Source organism: Hyla sarda, chromosome 5 (assembly GCF_029499605.1).
Source record: "Hyla sarda isolate aHylSar1 chromosome 5, aHylSar1.hap1, whole genome shotgun sequence".
Classification (NCBI taxonomy): Eukaryota; Metazoa; Chordata; class Amphibia; order Anura; family Hylidae; genus Hyla; species Hyla sarda.
This window is the reverse complement of record NC_079193.1, coordinates 68,600,939-68,628,908: the sequence shown is the minus strand read 5'-3', so window position 1 is coordinate 68,628,908 and position 27,970 is coordinate 68,600,939. Positions and strand designations below refer to the sequence as shown.

Below are 27,970 nucleotides of genomic sequence, written 5' to 3'. Positions count from 1 at the left end.
CCTGTTAGTAAATCCAGCAACGCGTTGGTTGCCCTTGTGCCCAATGCAGAAATATAATCCAGCATGGAGTTGTGTATGTTTCTGTGAATGAGCCCCTTTCCAGCCTCTTTCATCCCTCCTCCACATCCTCTCAGTGTGGGTGAGGTGCATGCTCCCAATGCTTATTGGCTGACAGCTATTACATGTGTATGGGTTCCTGAGAACATTTAAAGGGGTTATCTACCATAAGGTGATTTTAGTATGTACCTGGCAGACAGTAATGGACATGCTTAGGAAGGATCTGCGCTTGTCTTGGGGCTAAATGACTATGTTGTTAGATTACCATAACACTGAGGATAGCTTTTTGTGAACTGGTATTTCCTGTTTGAGTTTTCTTCTTTTGCCTACAAATCCCACAATTCCATGTTCCTCCCTCACACACATCAGCCACCCCACCCATTGAAACATAATTGATCTGCATCCATTCAAATCAGTGTATTTTTCAATCAGGGTGCCTACAGCTGTTGCAGATTGATCTCTCTCCCACCAAGTGATCCCTCCACCCATTGCAGCAGACAGGCTCCCTGTCATCAGCTGACTAGTGAGTCAGGTCTCGGCCGCATTGCAACCTGGGAAAAATTTGAGACAACAGTCATTTTGTATGCTGTTAAAAATAAATATTGGGGTGAAAATCACATAAAAATTGGGAGAAAACCGTCACACACAGGTACAGACACTATATTATGAACTACACTAACTCTACAGCCCCTGTAGCATAGACAAATAAAAAAAATTCCCGCAATACCCCTTAAAATAAACAATTTCTCCAGAATGTCCCTTTAATGAACAACAACTTTTTAAAGAGGTGAGGGGGGTGTTTAACCGCATGTACCCCCATTTACCACTGTACTTAAAGATGTACTCCACTGGAAAACTATTTTTTAAGTTTTTTTTGTGAACTGGTGCCTTTAGCACTTTAGTTTTATCCTCCTTACCTTTTAAAAATCATACCCCTTTCAATTTTGCTCCTAAAAATCCATATGAGGGCTTATTTTTTGTGCCACCAATTCTACTTTGTAATGACATCAGTCATTTTACCCAAAAATCTACAGCAAAACAGAAAAAAAACAATCATTGTGCGACAAAATTGAAGGAATTTTGTAGACTTTGGGGACTTCCGTTTCTATGCAGCAATTTTTCAGTAAAAATTACACTCTCTCTTAATTCTGTAGGTCCATACGATTAAAATGATCCCCTACTTATATAGGTTTGATTTTGTCGGACTTCTGGAAAAAATCATAACTACATGCAGGAAAATTTATACGTTTAAAATTGTCATCTTCTGACCCCTATAACTTTTTTATTTTTCCACATACGGGGTGGTATGAGGGCTCATTTTTTGTGCCATGATATGAAGTTTTTATTGGTACCATTTTAGTATTGATGGGACTTTTTGATCGCTTTTTATTCATTTTTTCATGAAATAAAAAGAAACCAAAAATACACTATTTTGGACTTTGGAATTCTTTTGCGTGTACGCCATTAAGCGTGCGGTTTAATTAACGATACATTTTTATATTTCGGACATTTCTGCACACGGCAATATCACATATATGTTTATTTTTTTAATTTACACTGGGTTTTTTTAATGGGAAAAGGGGGGTGATTCAAACTTTTTTTTTGCAATGTTATAGCTCCCATAGGGGGCTATAACACTGCACACACTGATCAATATAGTTTCTCATAGGAAACCACTGATCAATGATTCTGCCGCTTGACTGCTCATACCTGGATCTCAGGCACTGAGCAGTCATTTGGCGATCGGACAGTAAGGATGAAGGTAGAGGACCCTCCTGCTGTCCTACAGCTGTTTGGGATGCCGCAATTTCGCCGCCGCAATCCCGAACAGCCCCCTGCGCTAACCGACATACTTTTACTTTCACTTTAGATGCGGGGTTCAACTTTGAACGCTGCGTCTAAAGGGTTAATAGCGTGCAGCACCGCGATCAGTGCCGCACGCTATTAGCCACGAGTCCACGGCGTGGCCCCGCGTTTATAGAAAGGGAGTGGGTGAAGGGCGTACAGGTACACCCTCCGTCCCCAACAGGTTAAACAGATTTGGAAATTATTTCAATTTAAAAATCTTAATCCTTCCAATACTTTTCAGCTGCTGTATAATACAGAGGAAGTTGTGTACTTCTTTCCAGTCTGACCACAGTGCTCTCTGTTGACACCTCTGTCCATGTCAGGATTGGCCAGAATAGGAGCAAATCCCCATAGCAAACCTATCCTGCTCTGGACAGTTACTGTCAAAATAGCTCCTGTTAAAATTTAGCTATTTTCCCAGATGGCAAATAATAAATTTGCCCCAAAAGTTGCCATGGTCCAGGTGCTTGCAAACATCTAATCCATTGTTTCCCAATAAGTGTGCCTCCAGCTGTTGCAAAACTACAACTTCCAGCATGCCCGGACAGCCAAAGGCTGTCCGGTCATGCTGGGAGTTGTAGTTTTGCAACAGCTGCAGGCACACTGGTTAAGAAACTCTGACTATTATAACGCAGCAATGAATAAGCCCTCATTTACACTTGTTGGATCCATGATTTGCCTGTATGGAGAAAGTGCGGAATATAAATCCAACGTACTTCTACCAAAGTGTTCACACCACCAATATTTAATACGCATGTTTTCCCACATGCACCGTGAGCATCACCATTAAGCGCGCTAGGAGGAAACACGCGCTATTGTGAGTTCCCAATAGAGAACCATATTCATCTTTTTATTCTTGACCCAAAATTCAGAAGCAAGTATGAATAAAGCCTTAGAAAGTGCCAGCATTTGGGAATTTCTCCAGTGTTAGGCTGGGTTCACACTACGTTTTCTCCCATACGGGAGCGCATACGGCAGGGGGGAGCTAAAACCTCGCGCTCCCGTATGTAACCGTATGCGCTCCCGTATGTCATTCATTTCAATGAGCCGGCCGGAGTGAAACGTTCGGTCCCGTTGGCTCATTTTTGCGCCGTATGCGCTTTTACGACCGGACCTCAAACCATGGTTGACCACAGTATTAGGTCCAGTTGTAAAAGCGCATACGGCGCAAAAATGAGCCGACCGGACCGAACGTTTCACTCCGGTCGGCTCATTGAAATGAATGACATACGGGAGCGCATACGGTGACATACGGGAGCGCGAGGTTTTAGCTCCCCCCTGCCGTATGCGCTCCCGTATGGGAGAAAACGTAGTGTGAACCCAGCCTTACACTGTGTTAACATAGAAACTGGGATGTATCACAGATGTAGCAGAGCTAAATGTGTGACTATAATACACATAAGACACACAGCTCTGCTACAACTGGATATGATAGAAGAGGCCTATTACCTGCTGAGTGCTGAAGTCAAACCCCAGGTAATACGCAGCAGAGTCCATTGGATCCTGATGGTCACTGTGCGCAGATTCTTCTGTCTGTTCCGCTGTCCTGCACTGTGGGGCAGCCACGATACCGTCAATCATTAACTAGTTCTGTGCCAGTTTATTTTAGTTAAAGGATGACATGAAGCCAGGCTGGTTAGAAAAAAGGTTTATTGTGAGAGGACAGATAGCTGCAGCAGGATCCCTCCTCAGCCATGATCCCTCGTTTCCTGTACTCAGCTTCCTTCCTGGTTCTCACATGTCAGTGTCATGGAGTGCAGCACTAGCTCACTGAGGAGAGTCCAGACTCAGCACAGCTACACTCATGGGCTACATGCTGAAGTGTTACACACTCGAATTGACTTGCACTAGCAAAATCTGCTAGTTCCTGGGGGTGGGACTGACTGAAATGAGGCGAAGAGGAGGGGAGCCATGTTGTTGTATAGTTGTCACTCCCCTCATACATATTCGCATAGGAACACTGACAGACACACGTTCATCGGGCCGAATGTCACTCCACGTTAGCTAAACGAAGCGGACATTGAAATAATATTAGATATAAGGGCTGGGTCACACCTATACCACAGAAGTATGGCAGAAGATACGTTCAAACTGTACCTAAAAACCTTTGCTGTGGTATGCACATAGATTTCCATTATGTAAAAGTTGCCAAAAAAGTATCCAAAAAGTACATTTTGGCTATGTTTGGCTATTTCTGTACCACAAATAAATTGTACGCTGTGGTATACGTTTTTTCCCCCATAGAAGTATATTAGTGACATATAGTGTGGTATACGTTTTCCCCCCATAGAAGTATATAAGTGACATGATGTGGTATACGTTTTTTCCCCGAAATGTCCCCGCACCAACTATCCCCAACCCCCCGCCCCTCCTTGCAGGGTTGCTCTGCAATGTACACTGCGATTGCCCCAGTGTGGCTGCTCAGAGTGGCAGATTGCTGCTGTGAGCAGGCCAGGGGGCACGGCGGGGTGGGTGGAAACAGCTGGAGGCACGCTATGAGTCGGGTCACTGGCAGATCCGCAGCATAAAATATGCTGCACATCCGTTACGTGTGACCCTAGCCTTAAAAGGGATACCACTAAAACTTATGCAACAGTGAGCCAAATTGGTCTTGTTTTTGCACATTCATTTGTGGTACACATCCTAGGCTAGGATCACATGGCCATTCCATCCCGTCTCACTAATCTCCCATTATTGCTGCTAAACGGACCATACTAACAAACGGATGCAAAAAGATGCAAACTGATGCATAGGGATGCCATTTGTCTGTTATTTTAACAGACTATTTAAAAAAAATGAATAATAATGAATAAGCATCCTTTTGCATACGTTTTTCATTTGTTTATATCCTTTAATGTCTGTCTGTCAGTTTTTCTTTCATCTGGCTACTTCCTGGTTGCTCACATCTCTTCTGAGCATGCTCAGAAGTAATAATGGATCAAAAACGGATTGGAAAAAAAACTGATGCAAACAGATGACATTAAAGGCTCATCCGGTTCCCATAGACTTCAAATTTTACATCCGTTTCTCTGCATGCACCGTCTTTTTTCCTGTCAAAAAAACTGAATATAAACCAAACGGTTGACAAAAGATTGTAAAACAATTCCATTGACATCAATAGGATCCTTTTACATCCATTTGCAAAAGGCTTGAACGAATTTTACCAACGGACATGACTTATGTGAATGAGCCCTAAGTAGGTTCCCATCTATACCACACACATCACTATGTGGTATACCACAAAATGGATTTACCAAAACAAGACCAAAAAAGGCTAAACGTTGCATACACTTTTTGGTGTAGGTTTTTGTTTGTGGTATACGTTCGTATCTTTTGTCATACATTTAAAACGTATGAGTTTTTTTTTGTTTTTTTTAACCACTTAGGGTCCCAGGGCGTACAGGTATGCCCCGACGCCCTGGTACTTAAGGACCCAGGGCGTACCTGTATGTCCGTGGGAATCTCAGTCCCCACCACTAGCTGGACAGGGACCGGACGGGGATGCCTGCTGAAATCATTTAGCAGGTAACCCGTGCAAACCCCTGGGGGGTCAATTCAGACGAGCAAGCTGCGGCGATTGTGGGTCATACCGGTCTCCAGTGACCCTGAAAATAAGGGGGATCGGGGCTGTCCAAGACACCCACGATCCCCCTGATGGGATAGGTGTAAGGTGGCAGGGGTGCCACCCCTCCTATCCCTGCTATTGGTCGGTCATAAGCAATAGCAGATCGGGGATGGGGGGGGGGGGGTTAAAGTTCGGTTCCCCTGTTCTGACCACCCACAGTAGTCAGGGCAGAACGGGGAACTGTGGTGTGACCGGCAGCGGCGGCAGAGGTCACTTACTGGCGGCGATCCTCTACCTGGTGCGGCGATCCTGTGAATACGGAAGCCGGTGAGTTGTTGCCTAGCAATATCTGGAGGGCTACAGTTTGGAGACCACTATACAGAGGTCTTTGAACTGTATCCCTCCAGATGTTGCAAAACTACAACTCCCAGTATGCCCAGACAGCTGTTTGCTGTTTGGATAGGCTGGGATTTGTAGTTTTGCAACATCTGGGGGGCCACAGTTTGGAGATCACTGTGCGGTGGTTTCTAAACCGTGGCCCTCTAAACTTTCAAAACTACAACTCCCAGCATGCACGAATAGCAAACAGCTGTCTCACCATGCTGGGAGTTGTAGATGCTTACCTCCAGCTGTTGTATAACTACATCTCAACATGGCATACTATTTTGGAAACTACACCTCTCAAGGAACGTATTAAGGGGTCCTTAACAGCCCACAGGTGTTTGACAACTTTTCGTTAAAGTTGGATGTGTAACAGCCTCCAGCTGTTGCAAAAGTACAACTCCCAGCATGCACGGTCTATCACTGCATGCTGGGAGTTGTGGTTTTGCAACAGCTGGAGGTCCCCCCCCCCCCCCCCCCATTCACACGCAGGTTTACAGTGATTCCTACTTCAAGTTTGAGCTGCGGCAACTTTCCAACGCAGCCCAAACTCCTAGCGGGAAACTCACCGTAAACCCGCCCATGTGAATGTCCCCTAAAAACACTACACTATCACATAATAAAAAGTAAAACACTACATATACACCCCTTACACTGTCCCTCCCAATAAAAATGAAAAACGTATCTTACGGCAGTGTTACCAAAACAGAGCCTCCAGCTGTTGCATAACAACAACTCCCAGCATTTCTGGACAGCCACTGACTGTCCAGGCATGCTGGGAGTTTAGCAACAGGTGGAGGCACCCTGTTTGGGAAACAATGGCGTAGAATACCCACGTGTCCACCCCTTTGCAATCAATAATTTAGTCCTAACATGTGCATGGCGCTCTCTCACTTCGAATCCCTGTCGTATTTCAAGGAAACAGTTCTGGGCCACATATGGTGTATTTCCGTTCTCGGGAGAAATTGTGTTACAAATTTGGGGTCCTTTTTCTCCTTTTACCACTTATGAAAAGGAAAAGTTGTGGTCTACACCAGCCTGTTAGTGTAAAAAAATAAAACAAATTACACTAACATGCTGGTGTTGCCCCATACTTTTTATTTTCACAAGAGGTAAAAGGAAAAGGCAATTTCTCCTGAGTACGGAAATACCCCATATGTGGGCGTAAATTGCTCTGCGGACGCACAACAGGGCTCAGGAGTGAGAGTGCACTATGTACATTTGAGGCCTGAATTGGTGATTTGCACAGGGGTGGCTGATGTTACAGTGGTTCTGACATAAACGCAAAAAAAATAATACCTACGTGTGACCCCATTTTAGAAAATACACCCCTCACTGAACGTAACAAGGGGTATAGTGAGCCTTAACACCCCACAGGTGTTTGACGAATTTTGTTTGACGAAAGTTGGATGGGAAAATGAAAACAAAAAATTTTTTACTAAAATGCTGTTTCTACCCTAAATTTTTCCTCTTTACAAGGGAAAATAGGAAAAAAAGCCCCCCAAAATTTGTAACCCCATTTCTTCTGAGTAAGAACATACCCCTTATGTCGATTTAAAGTGCTCTGCGGGCGAACTACAATACTCAGAAGAGAAGGAGCGCCATTGGGCTTTTGGAGAGAGAATTTGGCTGGAATTGAATGCCATGTGCGTTTACAAAGCCCCCATGGTGCCAGAGCAATGGACCCCCCGACATGTGACCCCATTTCGGAAACTACACCCCTCACGTAATGTAATAAGGGGTGCAGTGAGCATTTATGCCCCACACGTGTCTGACAGATTTTTGGAACATTGGTCCGTGAAAATGAAAAATGTAATTTTTAATTTGCACAGCCCACTGTTCCAAAGATCTGTCAAACCCCAGTGGGGTGTCAATGCTCACTGCACCCCTGTGGGTGTAGTTTCCAAAATGGGGTCACATGTGGGGGTCCACTGTTCTGGCACCTTGGGGGCTTTGTAAACACACAAGGCCCCCGACTTCTATTCCAACCAAATTCTCTTTCCAAAAGCTCAATGGCGCTCCTTCTCTTCTGAGCATTGTAGCAGCAGAGCACTTTACATCCACATATGGGGTATTTCCATACTCAGAAGAGATGGGTTACAAATTTTGGGGGACATTTTCTCCTATTACCACTTGTAAAAAATGTAAAATGTGGAGGAAAAACCAGCATTTTAGTGAAAAAAAAATTCAATTACACATCCAACTTTAACGAAAAGTCGTCAAACACCTGTAGGCTGTTAAGGACCCCTTAAGAAATGGGGTTACAAATTTGGGGGGGCATTTTCTCCTATTATCCCTAGTAAAAATGTAAAATTTGGAGAAAACCCAGCATTTTGGTGAAATTTTTTTTTAGTTTACACATCCGACTTTTACAAAAAGTCGTCAAACACCTGTGGGGTGTTAAGGCTCACTGCACCCCTTGTTACGTTCCATGAGTGGTGTAGATTCCAAAATAGTATGCCATGTGTGTGTTTTTTTTTCTTCTGTTCTGGCACCATAGGGGCTTCCTAAATGTAACATGCCCTCAAAAACCATTTCAGCAAAATTTGCTTTCCAAATGCCAAATGTGATTTCTCTTCTGAGCATTGTAGTTCGCCCGCAGTGCACTTGACGTCCACACATGGGGTATTTCCATACTCAGAAGAGATGGGTTACAAATTTTGGGGGACATTGTAGTACAGGCCAGAACCGCCTCTGAGCCAGCACATACCACTAGAGAAAAAGAACCAGTCTACTCAGAAGGACTACAAGTAAAATAATTCCCAACAATTACATCCAACCAGCTATCTCTACCTAACATGTCTATCACGTGTGATATCCCCAGTCTGTATCATCATCACTGTTTTCTGTTATATTGGATCTTCAACACCAATAAAAAAAAAAAATAATAAATAAATGAAAACAAGCTGTTATCTCTAAATCCTGGCTTTTGATGTATTTATTCCTGGGGCTTTGATGTGGATAGCTGCTTTATTTTAAGTAGTGGTCAGTGGGAACTGTCAGTTAACTGCAGGGATGTTACGCTGGACACTACAAACCTCATCATCAATCATACATACTAACTACAATCCTACTTCTGGCATCACGAACCTCACAATCCAAATCCTTTTCGCAGCATTTACGCCAGACCCACGTTCACCACAACCACACTTTCTCCAAAGCAGAAAATTGGCCTTTAGTCCATGTTCACACAGTGGAACTTCCAAGTTAAATTCTGTGCGAATTTTCCACTTGCAAATTTCACAAAATTTTATTCACATTGTGTGCCATGGGATTTTGTTGTCCGATTCAGACAGCAGAAATCCTGCATTTAGGATTCCCCAAAATTTAACTACATGTCTTTAAATTTTGGGGGATTCCGTTCAGAGCTCCACTGAAGTAAATGGGTCTCTGAATTCGCTTTAAGCGCTAAAATGGTTTGCTGGACGTAACTTTTGTAAATATGTTGTCATAGTTTATCTCTTACAGTATTTGTAACAGATCTTATAAGCTCCCCACACGTTATGTGACCATTAGTAACCATAAGTACGTTCATGTGACCATAAGTAACCTAAGCAATACAGCACTAGAACATAATAAATTTTATGGTGAATTTACTGAGCTAGAGGTCACCACGACCAGGTATGCTTGGAGGCAGGTGACTGTTTTGTGCTACGCGTCTAGGAAGAAGCATTTCATGGCTATTAAAATAATAGGTCATGTAGCTTCTGGATAGGAGAGCAGCCAATCTGGCAGGAACACAGTAACTGCTAATACCTGTTTATTTGTTTCATGTGACCTTTACTTAAATGTACCATAATAAGGAAAACATTTATGTGACATTTCCAAGAATTTCTGAAGCATAAAGGGTATTTATCATGTATCTCGTTTTGGTTTTATTACGAAGGCGTAACTATGAAAAATAGAAATAAAGGGGAAGATTTATCAAAATCTGCAAAGAGGTAAAGTGGAGCAATTGCCTATAGCAACCCAGCAGATTTCTTCTTAAAGGGGTTATGCAGGAAAACTTTTATATATATATATATATATATATATATATATATATATATATATATATCCAGAAAGTTAAACAGATTTGTAAATTACTTCTATTAAAAAATCTTAATCCTTTCAGTACTTATGAGCTGCTGAAGTTGAGTTGTTCTTTTCTGTCTAAGTGCTCTCTGATGACACCTGTCTCGGCAGCTGTCCAGAGAAGAAGCAAATTCCCATAGCAAATCTATTCTGCTCGGTGCAGTTCCTGAGACAAGCAGACATGTCAACAGAGAGCACTGTTTCCAGACAGATAAGAACAACTCAACTTCAGCAGCTGATAATTATTGGAAGGATTACATTTTTTTAATAGAAGTAATTTACAAATCTGTTTAACTTTCTGGAGCCAGTTGATCTAAACAAAACAGTTTTTTTCCGGGAATACCCCTTAAATTCTTTAAAAGGCCTCAAAAAAAAAAAAAGTAGCAATCTGATTGGTTGTTATTAGCAACTGCTCCTCTTTTCCTCTGCACATGTTTTGATAAATCTCCCCTAAAGTGGTGTTGTTGTTTTTTTTATTGTTGCAGCTATTTTTTCTTCTTTATTATTTTTATTTTTTTCCCCTTGGGTTAATTATATAGTATATGCACACTTTTTAACATATTGTTTGTATAGATGGTATAGCAGGGTGTGTTTGCTTTATGGCAGCTGCAATGAATAGGACTTATCTAGCACAGAGATGTCAATGAATTTTAACAGCCTTCGGCATATAGGGGGAGATTTATCAAAACTTATCCAGAGGAAAAGTTGCCCAGTTGCCCATAGCAACCAATCAGATCACTTCTTTCATTTTGCAGAGGCCTTGTTAAAAATGAAAGAAGCGATCTGATTGGTTGCTATGGGCAACTGAACAACTTTTCCTCTGGGCAGGTTTTGATAAATCTCCCTTTAGAGCAGTGGTCTTCAACCTGTGGACCTCCAGATGTTGCAAAACTACAACTCCCAGCATGCCCGGACAGCTGTTGGCTGTCCGGGCATGCTGAGAGTTGTAGTCTTGCAACATCTGGAGGTCCGTAGGTTGAAGACCACTGCTCTAGAGCATGCCTGTGTCTATATTCTGTCTTATCTAGGCCATCAGTTGTACTAAAAAGCTGCCATAAAAGTTTCCCTGTTACACAGACATGTCACACGTTTTGACCAGTCGGGGTCTGGGTATTCCAATTTCCACTGAAGCATGAGTGCTTCCCTCCCCAGCATCTTACCAATGAATGCTCTGGCCCCCACCTTCCTACATAAACTGGTCTCGGCAATGACAACCCACTCAGCCAATCACTGAGTGAGGCAGATGTGGAGATCGTGGGGGGTCCTGTGGAAAGGGGATACGTTTTCTATGCTGGATACCTTTTAATTTATAGTACTGGTCTACACATTTAGGAAAGAGAGACCATAAGGGCATGTTAGGCTCCTGGGCCCAGGTGCAACTGCACCCCCTATAGTTAGGCCCCTGAATAGGAGATAAAAAATTTGAGAAATACGCAAGTGCAGAGTTCTGTAATAAAACTGTGACTTTCCAATTTCACTACTTTGACCGTCAGACATTACTCACTAGAGGCTTTTATATGAATAAATGTCATGCAATTTTCTAATGTATCATGTGTTGAAACTTGAATGTGTGGTGTCCCGGCACCGTATTTCATACTGTGCCTTGGTAAGGGGGGTCCCCAAAGTCAGAGTCCCTAGGACTGTGGGGGTCCTCTTCCCTAGTTAGCCCCTAGTCACCCCTTAGTAAGTTAATATTAATAAAAAATTATCATTGTAAATATGTATATTGCATTACTCACTTGGTTGGCGTCGCAGGACCTTAGGTCATGTGACCCGTTACTCAGAACTCTATGTTATGTTGAAGGACCTTAGGTGGTTCTTGTGTCACGTGTTCACCCACAATGCCGTGTAAAGGTGAGTGACAGTTGTTATGGACCAATCCAAAATGGCTCAGCCCCTGCCCATATAAGGGAGCTGCGGCCATTATTCGCTCTCTTGGGTTGCTGTCACTGAACGAGGTAGGACCTCCACAACTTTCAAGTACGTTTACTAGGCCAAAGCCTTGCAGCCTCGACCTATACCAAAGCGGTTGTACATCTACAATTCCCCGCTACTCTCCGCAAGATCACTGGACCTAAATGCACCCCTAAATCCAGCGGATCTATGCTACGAAATCTTTTAAAAGCTAAACTGAGCTTATCCGATCCCAACCAACTGTCAATCGCTGCTCAACTGTAAATAGACTCTGTTATCTGGACTGTTATTGATATTGCCTGCTACAGAAAATCTTCAGTAAAAGTTCTTGCAAGTTTTCAGTTAAACAGTGGTTGTGGACAATCCATTTATTACACACTCACCTATCGCTCTTGGGAAGGGTATCGATAGGCCCAGCACCATTACAGTATTTAACCCTCACCCTGGCGTCACGAGTGGCATGGGTTAACAGCACCCTTTATTATTCAGAACAGCAACACCCCAACTACCCTAAACCCCCGAGGCGTACCACAAATGTTATAAGTCATAATGTATTCACTGTTTAATTTATGAAGTTATGGTTTATCTTAATGCTTCTTTATACGCTGTGTGTTTTCCCTATTGGCCGCACTGTATCCCATTACTTTCCCTTGGCTTCAATTTCTGTTCTACCTTAAGTCAATAATCTCTGTGTGCAGTACTTATCATTTACTTTGAACCAAGACATCCAGGACAACCTGAAATACGTGTAGCAAATGATCATTTAGCAGTAGCAGAGACCGGTTGTTCCAAGCACTGAGCAGAAGGCTATTACCGATTCGGTGTGCAAACTTAATTGGTGGCTGGTGTTGAACTTCACTGAGCTTTATTAAAGGGTGACAGAGATGGCTGGGTGCTGCGGCTGCTGGGAGCAGTTCTCCTTGTGGGAGCAAATGCTAAAGGCGTATAAATATATGAGTGAGATATTATCAGTGACTCATACCGACGAGGATCCTGCAGAGGGAACCAGGAGGCTGAGCAAAATGGATATTCATCGTCTCGAGGAGCAATACAATGGCATAAAGCAGAAGCAAAAGTTACAGACACACATCATTGTTTTCAAACCAGGTACGTGACGCCGTAAGTTACCAGTTGTTAGTCTCTAAAAGTGAATGTTGAGTCAGGTAAGAGGTGAACAGCAAGAACAGGTGCTAGGACTAAAATGTTATATAGAAACAGGCAAAATACAACATAGTTACTTGTGCACTTGACAGTGTATCTAATATTATTGCCAAAAAAAGTGAAGGTATTTTGGGAAAATATGTTACCTATAAAGTATATCATCAAGCAATCGGGTGAAATGAATATGTAACACCCCCACAAACACACACACGTATTCCATAGGAAAGTTCTCTAAACCATGTATGAATATAGTTAAAGTGTGGACTGAACTTCCTGTGTAATATATATCCTTTCATAACTTGGTCCCTAATCTAAGTAGTTCTGTCACGGATATATGGGATCTGTTCTGGACAAGGTACAAATGTGTCAGGGCTGAATCAGCCATAAAACTATATTTTTGTGCATCACAATAACTGAATGAGTTAAAGGGGTACTCCGGTTTTTTCATATCAACTGGCTCCAGAAAGTTAAACAGATTTGTAAATTACTTCTATTAAAAACTCTAACTTCTTCCAGTACTTATCAGCTGCTGTATACTACGGAGAAAGTTGAGTTGTTCTTTTCTGTCTGACCACAGTGCTCTCTGCTGACACCTCTGTCCTTATCAGGAACTGTCCAGAGTAGAAACAAATCCCCATAGCAAACCTCTCCTGCTCTGGACAGTTCCTGACATGGACAGAGGTGGCAGCAAAGTGCATGCAGTCAGACTGTTAGAATAGAACAACTCAACTTTCTCTGTAGAAAACAGCAGCTGATGAGTACTGGAAGGAATAAGATTTTTTAATAGAAGTAATTTACAAATCTGTTTAACTTTCTGGCACCAGTTCATTTGAAAAATATGTTTTCCACTGGAGTATTCCTTTTAAAGGTGTTGTCTTTGTAAGACAGCCCTTGTCAAGGTAAAGCTGTTCAGGAGATCAGCTGATCATGGCAGGTCCAGCTTCAGAAACCCCAAGCGAACAGCTGTTCATGACAGAGGAAGCTGCAGGGAAAAAGCTGCAACCTGTTAGGCTGGGTTCACACTGCAGAATTTCTACCGGAGATCGAGCCTGCAGCGCTAGGACCACGCGGACTGCATTGCTGCCCCCATAGACTGCAATGCATTTCTGGGTGGATCTTTTAAGAGATCTGCTCAGAAATGCATTGCCATCTATGGGAACAGCAATGTAGTCCACACGGTCCTAGTGCCGCTGGCTCGATCTCCAGCAGAAATTCTGCCCAGAAATTCTACAGCGTGAACCCAGCCTTAAAGCTAATACAGGAAACTGATCACATCCGCAGGAGCAGCACTATGAGACTGCACAGTGTCTCAAAGTGGAGCAGAGCCGAGGGCCCCTTCTGTTATATCTAAATGGCCTAATAGAGTTGTGGTGAGACAACAACTTTAAAGGGGTACTCCACCGTAGACATCTTATGCCCTATCCAAAGGATCTCAGCTGTGGCTCCCCAGACATCCAGTGCACAGATCCAGATGACTGGACCATGCCCCCTGAATGGAAGCCTAGGGCATATGGATACGCCCTGGCTTCCTGGTACTTAAGCACCCAGGACGTATCCATATGCCCGTGGGAATTTCTATCAGCAGGCACCCCGCGCAAATGCCCATGGGGGTCATCAGACCCCCCCCATGTCGGCAATCGTCGCAAATCGCCGGTGAATTCACATAGACTATTTGCGCCGATTCCGGGTCATACGGGTCTATGGTGACCCAGTAAGCCAGTATATAAGGGGGATTGCAGTTGTCTAAGACACCCACGATCCCCCTGAAGGGATAGGAGTGATGTGGCAGGGGTGCCACCCCTCCTATCCCTGCTATTGGTCGCCAGAAGCGACGGCTAATAGCAGATTGGGGCAGGGGGGGTTAACTTTCGGTTTCCCACTTCTGCCCACCCACAATAGTCGGGGCAGAACGGGGAAACCGACGGGGACTGGCGGCAGAAGATCCACCTACCATCCGGAGGCTGCGGGCGTCTGTGATCGGCGGGCAGAGATGTCGTGCGGCTGGCTCCCTGGACACTACACTACACTAACACATAATAAAGGGTAAAACACTACATAAACACCCCCTTACACTGTCTCCCCCCCCCCCCCCCCCCCCTCAATAAAAATGAAAAACGTATTGTAAGGCAGTGTTTCCAAAACGGAGCCTCCAGCTGTTGCATAACAACAACTCCCAGCATTTCCAGACAGCCACTGACTGTCCTGGCATGCTGGGAGTTTAGAAACAGCTGGAGGCACCCTGTTTGGGAATCACTGGCGCAGAATACCCCTATGTCCACCCCTATGCAATCCCTAATGTAGTCCTCAAATGCGCATGGCGCTCTCTCACTTCGGAGCCCTGTCGTATTTCAAGGAGGCCGGTGAGTTGCCTAGCAACATCTGGAGGGCTCCAGTCTGAGACCACTATACAGTGGTCTCTCAACTGTAGCCCTCCAGATGTTGCAAAACTACAACTCCCAGCATGCCCAGACAGCTGTTTGCTGTGTGGGTATGCTGGGATTTGTAGTTTTGCAACAGCTGGAGGGCTGCAGTTTGGAGATCACTTTGCAGTGATCTCTAAATTGTGGCCCTCTAGATCTTGCAAAACTACAACTCCTAGCATGCCCACACAGCAAACAGCTGTCTCGGCATGCTGGGAGTTGTAGTTGCGTACCTCCAGTTGTTGCATAACTACATCTCCCAGCATGCCCTTCGGCGATCAGTACATGCTGGGAGTTGCACTTTGCACTGGAGGCACACTGGTTGGAAAATACTGAGTTAGGTGACAGAAACTAACTGAAGGTTTTCCAACCAGTGTGCCTCCAGCTGTTGCAAAAGTACAACTCCCAGCATGCACGGTCTGTCAGTGCATGCTGGGACTTGTAGTTTTGAAACAGCTGGAGGTACAGGGTACATTCACACTGGTGGGTTTACAGTAAGTTTCCCGCAGCGCAAACTCATAGTGGGAAATTAAATGTAACCCGCCAGTACAAATGTACCCTAAAAACACTACACTAACACATAATAAAGGGTAAAACACTACATAAACACCCCCTTACACTGTCTCCCCCCCCCCCCCCACAATAAAAATGAAAAACGTATTGTACGGCAGTGTTTCCAAAACGGAGCCTCCAGCTGTTGCATAACAACAACTCCCAGCATTTCCAGACAGCCACTGACTGTCCTGGCATGCTGGGAGTTTAGAAACAGCTGGAGGCACCCTGTTTGGGAATCACTGGCGTAGAATACCCCTATGTCCACCCCTATGCAATCCCTAATGTAGTCCTCAAATGCGCATGGCGCTCTCTCACTTCGGAGCCCTGTCGTATTTCAAGGAAACAGTTTAGGGCCACTTATGGGGTATTTCCGTACCCGGGAGAAATTACACTACAAATTTTGGGGGGCTTTTTCTCCTTTTACCCCTTATGAAAAGAAAAAGTTGGGGGCTACAAATGTTTACACTAACATGCTGGTGTTGCCCCATATTTTTTAATGTCACAAGCGGTAAAAGCAAAAAAAGACCTCCAAAATGTGTAACGCAATTTCTCCCGAGTACGGAAGTACCCCATATGTGGGCGAACAATGCTCTGCGGACACACAACAAGGCTCAGGAGTGAGAGCGCACTTTGTACATTTGAGGCCTAAATTGGTGATTTGCACAGGGGTGGCTGATTTTAAAGCGGTTCTGACATAAATGCAAAAAAATAAATACCCATATGTGACCCCATTTTGCAAACTACACCCCTCATGGAACTTGAGAAGGGGTATAATGAGCGTTAACACACCACAGGTGTTTGACGAATTTTCATTAAAGTTGGATGGGAAAATGAAAATGGCATCCAAAAGGGGGTCACATGTGGGGGGTCCACTGTTCTGGCACCACGGGGGGCTTTGTAAACGCACATGGCCTCTGACTTCCATTCCAAACAAATTCTCTTTTCAAAAGCTCAATGGCACTCCTCCTCTTCTAAGCATTGTAGCGCGCCAGCAGAGCAATTGACGTCTACACATGGGGTATTTCCATACTCAGAAGAGATGGAGTTACAAATTTTGGGGGTCATTTTCTCCCATTACCCTTTTTTTTTTTTGCTGTTGTGGCACCACAGAGGCTTCCTAAATACGACATGCCCCCCAAAAACCATTTCAGCAAAATTTGCTTTCCAAAAGCCAAATGTGACTCCTCTTCTGAGCATTGTAGTTCGCCCGCAGAGCATTTTACGTCCTAACATGGGGTATTTCCATACTCAGAAGAGATGGGGTTACAAATTTTCTGGCACCATAGGGGCTTCCTAAATGTGACATGCCCCCTAAAAACAATTTCAGCAAAATTCACTCTCCAAAATCCCATTGTCGCTCCTTCCCTTCTGAGCCCTCTACTGCGCCCGCCGAACACTTTACATCCACATATGAGGTATTTCCTTACTCGAGAGAAATTGGGTTAAAAATTTTGGGGCGCGTTTGCTCCTATTACCACCAAAAACTGGGTCTACGAGTGTAAAAAATGATGATTTTGAATTCTCTCCTTCAAATTTCTGTTAAACACCTAAAGGGTTAACAGACTTACTGTATGTCATTTTGGATACTTTAAGGGGTGCAGTTTTTAAAATGGGGTCATTTGTGGGGTATTTCTTATATGAAGGCTCTTCAAATCCACTTAAAACCTGAACTGGTCCCTGAAAAATTCAGATTTTAAAAATTTTGTGAAAAATTTGAAAATTGCTGCTGAACTTTGAAGCCCTCTGGTGTCTTCCAAAAGTAAAAACATGTCAACTTTATGATGCAAACATAAAGTAGACATATTGTATATGTGAAACAATATATAATTTATTTGGAATATCCATTTTCCTTATAAGCAGAGAGCTTCAAGGTAAAAAAAAATGCACAATTTTCAATTTTTTAAAAACATTTTGGAATTTTTCACCAAGAAATGATGCAAGTATCGACAAAAATTTAGGACTACCATAAAGTAAAATATGTCATAAAAAAACAATCTCGGAATCAGAATGAAAGGTAAAAGCATCCCAGGGTTATTAATGCTTAAAGTGACAGTGGTCAGATGTGCAAAAAAATGGCCGGGTCCTTAAGGGGTTAAGGGTACGTTCACACATACAGGATCCTGTGCAGATTGTAACTGCCTATTAGAGGCTGTGCTCAGTCATTTAGTTTACATTGAAATCTGCAGCAGATCCTGCGCACCAAATCTGCGTACGTGTGAACGTACCCTAAGTAAGTTTTTCTTTCAGTCCTGTGGGTGACTACATAAGGCTGGGTGCACATATGTCAGGCGTGAACCTAGCCTAAAACTCAACACAGATGATTCTACAACTGATGACAAAATGGATCAGTTATCATCAGTTGTGTAGCTTCTGGCATCCAAGATGTGTTCCCCTGCTGGTGACGGTCTGGTGTGTCCAACCATCCGGCGTCCAAACTGAGATGCCAGATGATTGTAAACTGTCCCAGTCGAATGAATGGGATTAGTTCTACTATCAGTTTTCCTCCAGTGCACGCCAGATGGAAACTCTGCTGGACAACTAATATATGAAGGGGCCTAACACATTGTGGTACCTCTGTAAATTGTATGTCATTATTAATAGTAAACCAATACTAAAAGTGTTTCTGCAGGACACATGGCCAATAATGAAAGACTGTAGTCAGGGAAAAAACTACACTATATAGCCTCTTTTTATCCTCTGAGGATGCCATCTAACAGTGAAATATATGAAGGGGGGGGGGGGGGGTAGGCAAAATCATGTTTTAAATTAGCAGAAATCCTAGATTAGTTTTTTTTATCAAGAATTATTGTGATGTACTCCCTTCATGTTGCTAGACCTGTGAAGGAGAAAAATCTGTTCTTGAAGCACATTGTCCAGTTAAGAAACCTGTGTACTTACCTTGTGTTTGGAATCTCTGTTCCTTTGTCTTGGCAGCATGCCCAGGACCCAATTTATTTACTTGCATTTCTGGGGGGGGGGGGGGGGGAGACAGCCATATTTTTATAATTTCAAGCTACCCTATGTGAAATTTGGCAAGTTATATTATTTATATAGTAACAGAGTCTCTGTCCCAATTGGGGCTCGCAATCTAACCTCAGTACGTTTTATTTTTAAAGAGGGTTTGTCATCATAAACACACTATGTAATCTATATGTTATAAAGCAGGAATTTCTGAGCAGATTGATATATATCTTTGTAGGGAAATATAGGGAAATATTCAGTATATCTTGTAACTTATTGCTTAAAAGTGTCATTCAATATTAACACCGCCAACTGGACTCCTTTCGCATAAAAAGATCAAAGATTTTAATCAATAAGTAACAAGTTATACTGTATCTTTTCCTACAAAGATCTATATCAATCTGCTTAGCTTCTTATGGTGACAGGTTCCCTTTACAAACTACACAGACAAAGGTTGGTCAGATTCATACCCAGGACCCCAGTGCTGCAAGGCATACAGTACTAACCACCCAGCCACCATGCTGACATATATATTGAAGGCATTAAAACTATGAATTAACACATATGGAATTACAGACATAACAAAAAGTGTGAAACAACTGAAAATATGTCACATTCTAGGTTCTTCAAAGTAGCCACCTTTTTCTTTGGTTACTGCTTTGCACACTCTTTGCATTCTCTTGCTGAGATTCAAGAGGTAGTCACCTGAAATGGTTTTCACTTCACAGGTGTGCTGGTGTGGAGGAGGAGGTGTGATGGTGTGGAGGAGGAGGTGTGATGGTGTGGGGGTGCTTTTCTGGTGACACTGTTGGGGATTTATTCAAAATTGAAGGCATACTGAACCAGCATGGCTACCACAGCATCTTGCAGCGGCATGCTATTCCATCCGGTTTGCGTATAGTTGGACCATCATTTATTTTTCAACAGGACAATGACCCCAAACACCCCTCCAGGCTGTGTAAGGGCTATTTGACCAAGAAGGAGAGTGATGGGGTGCTGCGCCAGATGACCTGGCCTCCACAGTCACCGGACCTGAACCCAATCGAGATGGTTTGGGGGTGAGCTGGACCGCAGAGTGAAGGCAAAAAGGGCCAACAAGTGCTAAGCATCTCTGGGAACTCCTTCAAGACTGTTGGAAGACCATTTCAGGTGACTACCTCTTGAAGCTCATCAAGAGAATGCCAAGAGTGTGCAAAGCAGTAATCAAAGCAAAAGGTGGCTAGAACCTAGAATATGACAGATTTTCACACTTTTTTGTTATGTATATAATTCCACATGTGTTAATTCATAGTTTTGATGCCTTCAGTGTGAATCTACAATTTTCATAGTCATGAAAATAAAGAAAACTCTGAATGAGAAGGTGTGTCCAAACTTTTGGTCTGTACTGTGTGTGTATATATATATATATATATATATATATATATATATATATATGCTACAACGTAAATAAACAAAGAGCACTTGATACATTTTTTAAAAAAAAAGGAGAAACAGCATTGTAGTGTTTACATAGACATACATTGAGGATGTTGCAGGGAAACTAAAGGAAATGGTTTTGTTCGGCACACGCCCTGTAAAACGTCTGTTCCTTGTCACAAGGGTTAATTGTCAAAGGTAAACAATGTTATAATTACACTTGAACGTTAATGGTATGGTTGTTCACCTACATTCACACTCCTCCCATTCCGGATCAGGATATATGAAGTAATAACTTGGAATAGCCCATTGACAAATCAGGTTTAAGCTGAGATTTGGGATGAGAAAGACTGCATGTATAAACAAAAGAAATGAAATGGCGCAGATTTATCAAACAGTGTGCGAGAAAAAACAGAGGGATTTTCCCACATAAGCCAATCACAGCTTACCTTTCACTTCACCAGAGCTCAATAAGATAAGAAACCTTGACTTTTATGGGAAAATCACTCCAATTTTTGCACAGTTTGATTATCTGGGCCTATATATTTGTTATTTCTAAAAAATAAATAAACTGAAGAAGTAATAACTATAGACATGTCCAGCTTGTCCACATTACAGGAACCAACCCTTTAGGATCCATTCATATTTTTTTCTACAATAAAAAGTAAAAGAAAAATAAAGTAAAAAGGGGAACAGGTGTAAAGAGACTGGCAATTGGATCAGGAAGGAATTTCCCAGCCGATGGAATGGAGAATGCTCACAATAATTCCACACAAAAACTTTCACCTGCCATTGGATACAATTTTTACTACCCATTTATTCATTTCTCTGTTACTCAATTAAAGGGGTACTCCGCCCTTAGACATCTTATCCCCTATCCAAAGGATAGGAAATAAGATGTCTGATCTCGGGGATCCCGCTGCTGGGGACCCCCACGATCACAGCTGCGGCACCCCAGACATATGGTGCACGGAGCGAACTTCGCTCCTTTCCAGATGTCTGGCGATGCAGAGGCTGGTGACATCATGGTCACGCCTGGCTCGTCACGCCCCCTCCCATAGACTTGCATTGAGGGGGCATGGCCGTGACGTCATGAGTGGGGCTTGGCCGTGACCTCACGAGCCTCAGGCGCTCTGACACTGCACCCGACGCTCCAAACGAACGCCGGGTGCAGCAGGAAGATCCAGTGGCAGGATGCCCATGATCAGACATCTTATCCCCTATCCGCTGGATAGGGGATAAGATGTCTAGGGGCAGAGTACCCCTTTAGGCTGCAGATTGTCCATGTGCAAATCGGCATGAAAAATCCAGAACATTGCCACCCTGTATGCATTTACCCTCATAGAACTTCTTTAAAATGGTGCATCAAGCTGTACTGCTGTTAGACCTTCTGAAAATGAATGAATTAACAACCAGGTGTCATTGGGGCATGTCCCTATACAGTCTGGCACTGTCAGCATTGATTGGACTGAGAACATGGTAACATCCAATGGTCAATTTTTTGCATTACCAGGGGGAACAACAGAAGAACACCACAATCCCAAATAAACACATGGGGGAAGATTTATCAAAACCTGTTTAGAGGAAAGTTGCCCAGTTGCCCATAGCAACCAATCAGATCGCTTCTTTCATTTTGCAGAGGCCTTGTTAAAAATGAAAGAAGCGATCTGATTGGTTGCTATGGGCAACTGGGCAACTTTTCCTCCGGACAGGTTTTGATAAATCTCCCCCATGGATTTAAAAAAATAAATAAATAAATGTCAAGAGATCTGACAGCTGTTCTCTGTCCATTTCTGTCAAGCTGCAGTTGGACATGTAGCATTTTTCTGCTTCCAGGTCCACCAAAACTGCTTCATGACACAAAACAAAGACATTTTAGTAATACACACACATCTTGGGAAAGTCCACAGACACTTGTCCAGCTCACCAAAACCCCTCCAATGTGCACGGATCGGTGTCCAGCCAACACCCAACAGTAGAACAAAGAAGCAGTAGATCCAGCAATCTTCTTAGCAGCTTTATTGTAACACAGCACTCGGATAAAATCAGCCAATACATCAAACGCGTTTCGAGCGCATGCGCTCTTTTTCGGTGTTACAATAAAGCTGCTAAGAAGAGTGCTGGATCTACTGCTTCTTTGTTCTACACACATCTTGGGGTATCTCTTTAAGCTCTGTTACCACTGGGGAAAATGTATTAAAAAGAAACTGACAGGCTGTTCACCCGTACTAAACCCTAAATACACTGTGTTATAGTGCGGGTAAACAGCACCTTATGTGAACTGCTGAAATATTTCCAGAGTAAGGGTACGTTCACATGGGCAGATTTATATGAGGGTTTCTTACTGCCTATTTGAAAGGGGGCGGGCTCTTTGCAGTTGTCCGCAGCAGATTTCCCCTGCAGAATTTCCTCTGTGGAAAATCCGCCGCAATCCCCATTGAAGTCAGTAGGGTCTGCGGCAGATTTTACGCAGCGGAAAATCTGCTATGGACAGCCGAGAAAAGCCTGCCCCTTTCAAATACACAGCGGAAAACCTGCAAATAGATCTGCCCGTGTGAACGTATCCTTATACATCTTCATACTTCTAGTTCTATTGTGCAGCTCTGCTCCATGGAGGTGTGGGGCCCACTTGCCATGCTCTCCTGCCTCCTCAATATTCCCCCCGACCCTGTAATGAATAGGCAAAAGTATTTACTTGTGAGAGCCTGCCGTCACATGCTCTCTGTTCTCCGGCATTCTGCTCAGAGCAGAGCATAGATTCTTAAGTCCTAGCAACATGAGAGTGAATACTTTTGCATATTCATTACAGTGGGGGCAGAGCATGGAGGAGTCTGGCAGAATATGGAGGAGGCAGGGGAGCACTACAAGTTTTAAGACATATCTCCTGCAGTACTTCATCAATTTACATAAGTGACCCCTCATTGTAAAAGCTGTTCACCCGCACCATAATCCAGTATATTGGGTTTAGTGCAGGTGAAAAGGAAAGTTGTCCATAGCAATCAATCTCATCGTTCCTTTAACTTTTTGAAAAGGCTTCTTATGAATGAAAGCTGGAATCTGATTGGTCTATGGGCATCTGCTCCTCTGCACAAGCTTTGATTAATCTCCCCTGCTGTGTTTGCAGTATACTTAAAACAAACATATGGCTCATACATAGTATAAGACTTGTAAAGAGAAAAAACACTTCAGTGGGTTTGCTGAGTCCGGTATAAACCTCTTGTGAAGCCATAAATAACATAATGGGGCTTTCAGCACTGACTACCAGTCACAAGAGGTTTACACTGTGTCATACTGCTCTATAAACTAATACTAAACAAGAAATCCCTTATAATGGTGCCTTTTGTTTGTTTTCTATATAATGCTCCATTATTTCATTATAACTGAGAAGCTGTCAGGACCCGGGAGCTTGCAAGTTTCTTTTGGCAAAGTGTTCCATAAACCTGAGCCACTTTCTCCATATCAGATCTCTCTGTTTAACTCTGTTTGATCTTTTTCACGACATCCGTGTTGGACATAGCACCATATCTTTCAGGTGTGCCTGACATTATCTTATATAAATAACCACAACCAGACAGAAATATAAACTATGCATATGTCTTTTAGGCTGGTGTCACACATTTTGTTTTCATGGAAAAACTTTATTTATTTATTTTCTATTTTTTTGCAAATTTTTTGGGGCATTTCACCAGCATTTCAATTGCCATTCTTAACATCACCTTGTGAAAGGAAAATTTTTAGCCAACAAATAACCAGATGCTCAACTCACAAGAGCTAAATAGTGCTAAGTCATAGAGTCATGCAACTGTCTTAAAGGGGTACTCCGGTGGAATACAATGTTTTTTTTAAATCAACTGGTGCCAGAAATTTAAACAGATTTGTAAATTACTTCTATTTAAAAATCGTAATCCTTCCAGTACTTATCAGCTGCTGTAAACTACAGAGGAAATTATTTTCTATTTGAATTTCTTTTCAGTCTGACCACAGTGTTCTCTGCTGACACCTCTGTCCATGTCAGGAACTGTTCAGGGCAGGATAGGTTTGCTATGGGGATATGCTCCTGCTCTGGACAGTTCCTGAAATGGACAGAGGTGTCAGTAGAGAGCACTGTGGTCAGACAGAAAAAAAAAATGAACTTTCTGTGGAGCATACAGCAGCTGATAAGTACTGGAAAGATTAAGATTTTTAAATCGAAGTAATTTCAAAATCTGTTTAACTTTCTGGCACCAGTTGATTTAAAAAAAAATGTTTTCCACCGAAGTACCCCTTTAAAGGGAATGTATCGGGGATAAAGGGGGAATGACAGGGCACGGGAGGGAATCAAGAGAAATGATGTGGCACAGGGGGTAAGGGGGGAATGATTTGGCACAGGGGGGAATAAAATGACACAGGGGGTTTAAGGGGGGAGGAATGAAGTGGAATTGGAGGAATCAAGAGGGGGAGATTCTACTGTAATATTGTTTTTTATTGTGTTTTATAGGTAATTACACTCTGGAGTGAGTACAGTACAGTATTCGTTTCGTCATTTAGAAAGGTTTTTGAGCCTTTTTCCCAATAGGGGACATTTCTCTATAGCGTAAAGTTTCTTTTTTTCCCAGTGAGCGTCCACTATTGGGAGATTCTATTGTGTAAGCTTGATGTCTGTTAAAATACATGCTCTGATTTAGAAAATGGTGCAGTTTTATATTAAAGTTTGCTCTGACATGATAAAAATATAGTTTTTTTGTTCCCTTCACTGGTCATTGTGAACAGCAGTGCATATATACAGCACAGTGCCCAGGTACATGGCAAAGCTTAGATATCTTTAATCTCCCCACTGGAGCCACTCCAAAACACAGAACTTATTGCCACGTGTACAAAGTTACCTCATTGTAATCTGTATGTGCCAAGAAGGTTTTGCAAATAGTTTTCCATTAACCCTCATGCCACAAAGGAAAACAAAGACAAAGGAAAGGGGGCATTAATTGATTTTACACAAGCTGCATAATGAACATGATTTCCTCTATGGATTGATATACTAGAATATGCTTGTGTCAACTTGAGTCTCTTCAAGAGGACTCATCATCTCTGCTGACATATCTTTTTAAGGAGTTCTGTAGTGAAAAATAACTTATCCTCTATCCAAAGGATAGGGGAAAAGTTATAGATTGCAGGGGGTCCGAGCGCTGGGATCCCCCACGATCTCCCCTCAATGTATCCCATAGAGATACATGGAGGGGGGTGTCGGCTGCGGCTTTCTGTTAGGGTCGGAATGACTTCCGGGGCCCTGTTCAGAAGATCCCGGGTGATCTCAGCGCTTGATTCCCGCAATCTATAACTTATCCCCTATCCTTTGGATAGGGGATAAGTTATTTTTCTCTGCACTACTCCCATAATACTTTTATCTTTCATAAAATAACTATTCTGGAGCATCGTTTCTTAAAACTATACATTCTGTTTTCCTCTGTTATTGTATGAATACACTGATAATTAGGTGTGAAGATGGCCATACACCTTAGAAAACCATTGATCTCTTTTAATCCCCCATACATAAACATGTTCAGTTAAGCGTACATGTGTTTTCAATGGAAGGTGGGTAAGCCACGACAAGACACCACTGGCGATGTCTTCTTTGCCTGAGAACAAAGAACTGGACAGTTGAAATTTAACAACCTGATCCATATCATCGATGACATCTGCCATCTTGGGAGAGTTAGAGGCCACTATACACATTGGACAGCTTTACAATACCCCTTGCCAATAGGTTGTGTCCCTATGCAGTCTGAAACTGTCAGGACTGATCGAGTCATAAAGTGATGTTGGATATACATATTGAGTAGATGGAGGTTCAAGGTTGAAATACATACTTCTCTGGAATACCCCTTTAATTCTGTTTTGGACTAGCAGCTCATGCATCTAGAGCTTGATTCACAGCTAAGACTGTTTACTACTGACCTGTAATGTCTATAATGTGTATAGAGAATAAGATCTGCTCTCTTCTTGGTGTAAGAGCCATAATTGAGACTAGGCTCCAACCACTAGATTAGGGACATATAAGAATAAGAGATTTAGCATGCAGAGCAATCTGTTATATAATGGCAAGAAATAGTGCACACCCTCATGATCATACACACTTATTCTGAAAAGTTATCTGAAAAAATAAATTATGTTTAAAACACCAGAAAAATACATTTATTTTAACTGAACTTCTTCTTTTGCAGGTGACAATGAACTCATTTTACGAGAGCCAGATGTGAACACTGTTCAAGTCAATCAAAATGCTAAGAAGCATAAGACCTTCATGGACCAGTTACCTTTTAAAGAGGTCACTCTAGAATTGACAGGCAAAAACTATCTAAAGGACAGAAATGGCCCTTGGCACGCCCATCTGAACATCCATCGAATGGTGCAGCTGAATGGTCAAGCTGCTCCTGAAACCAACACACCAGAGCTTGACAGAAGCATTAACAAAACTGTATTGTTCGAACGGCTTCTGAATTCAGAAAGTCAGCCAACACATGTGCCAGTACCCAATACTGAGACAATGGAACGTAAGGACCTGAATGGAGATCACCATTCCATTAGCTTTCGCAGGAAATCTTCCCTTAAGAACCCGATTCCTGCATCATGGAGTCAGTACCCATTTCCAAACTCTAAGCCCACGTCTCCTACAGAGAAACTGGTCTACTATCCTTTTCCTCAGAAGAAAAATCCTCGCATATCGGAAGCTGCCAGGAAGCTGGGTTTATATGTAACACATTAAAGTCAATATTTGAAAATCCATCAATGTGACCTTCATATAAACTTGTTTGGTATTGGCTTGCACCTTACTTTTCTAGTATAATAATTGATCTTGGACTGATTGATAATATGTCTGTTACAAAATTTAAAGGACATCTGTTACCAAGGCCATGTATATATATTTGATAGTATCTAATACTCCAATAGGGTTGAGCTAGTGAGGACAAGTTCATCTACAAAACTTCCCCTGAAGTGCAGTGCTGCCTTTTTTCAGTGAACCATCTTAGTCAGTCAGAAGTGATAGACGCCCACTAGCTTGCCTCTATTTAGGAATTTTGTAAATGCCCTAAGGGGTCATTCATAATGTTATGGCTGCTGATCCCAAGACTTAAGGGACCAAGGTCCCTTTGGTGTCTTTCCTGCACAGCAGTGCTCCCCTACACCCTCTTTTAAGGGAACTGCAACACAGTTCTCTGCAGAGCAGTTGGACAGGAACGGCACTGTACAAGGACAAGTTTGCGTTCCGACCCCTTCATTTTGAGAATCAAGGGGGTTCCAAAAGTAGAAACTCCACCAAACAGCAAAAGAAGGCAAATCATGGTGATACTTTATGACTTCTAAGGGTGGAAACCCCATTTAAAGGAGTAGTGGAGGGGAAAAAATAACTTATCCTCTATCGAAAGGATAGGGGATAAGTTATAGGTCGTGGGGGGTCCGACCGCTGGGACCCCTGCGATCTCCTGAATGGGGCCCTGGCAGTCTGCTGGAAGCAGCCATTCCGACCCCCCGCAGGAAACTGTGGCTGACACGCCCCCTCCATGTATCTCTATGGGATACATGGAGGGGGCGTGTCGGCCACCACTCCGTGCGAGCGTCGGCATGCCCCCTTCCAGCAAACTGC

At 42.9% G+C, this 27,970-nt stretch overlaps 2 protein-coding genes across 5 annotated transcripts in view; one reads left to right on the top strand and one right to left on the bottom strand.

Moving 5' to 3' along the window:
- XYLB (xylulokinase) overlaps window positions 1–27,970 on the bottom strand; it is a 238,974-nt gene that overhangs the window by 186,454 nt on the left and 24,550 nt on the right. The window contains exon 1 of one of the 4 annotated variants that reach the window (XM_056519633.1): window positions 26,284–26,343. The exons of 1 other annotated variant lie outside the window; for it this stretch is intronic. Coding sequence is in view for 1 of the 3 variants with exons in the window: in XM_056519630.1 (XP_056375605.1) it covers window positions 3,355–3,486 (132 nt within the window). In the remaining 2 variants the exon portion in view is untranslated. Of the gene's footprint in view, window positions 1–3,354; window positions 3,910–11,664; window positions 12,123–26,283; window positions 26,344–27,970 lie in introns of those variants that run through there. 2 more of the 4 variants (XM_056519631.1, XM_056519630.1) reach the window with 2 other exon arrangements.
- C5H9orf152 (chromosome 5 C9orf152 homolog) lies at window positions 12,602–27,111 on the top strand. The gene is made up of 2 exons (XM_056519634.1): window positions 12,602–12,946; window positions 26,550–27,111. The coding sequence occupies exons 1-2, from the start codon at window positions 12,724–12,726 to the stop codon at window positions 27,089–27,091; spliced, it is 765 nt and encodes a 254-aa protein (XP_056375609.1). The 5' UTR covers window positions 12,602–12,723; the 3' UTR covers window positions 27,092–27,111.

Excerpts from the sequence above, each read along its gene's own strand:
- C5H9orf152 (XM_056519634.1), top strand. The coding sequence starts at position 12,724 with ATGGCTGGGTGCTGCGGCTGCTGGGAGCAGTTCTCCTTGTGGGAGCAA. Across the intron at positions 12,947-26,549 it reads CATCATTGTTTTCAAACCAG|GTGACAATGAACTCATTTTA; the intron begins GTACGTGACGCC and ends CTTCTTTTGCAG.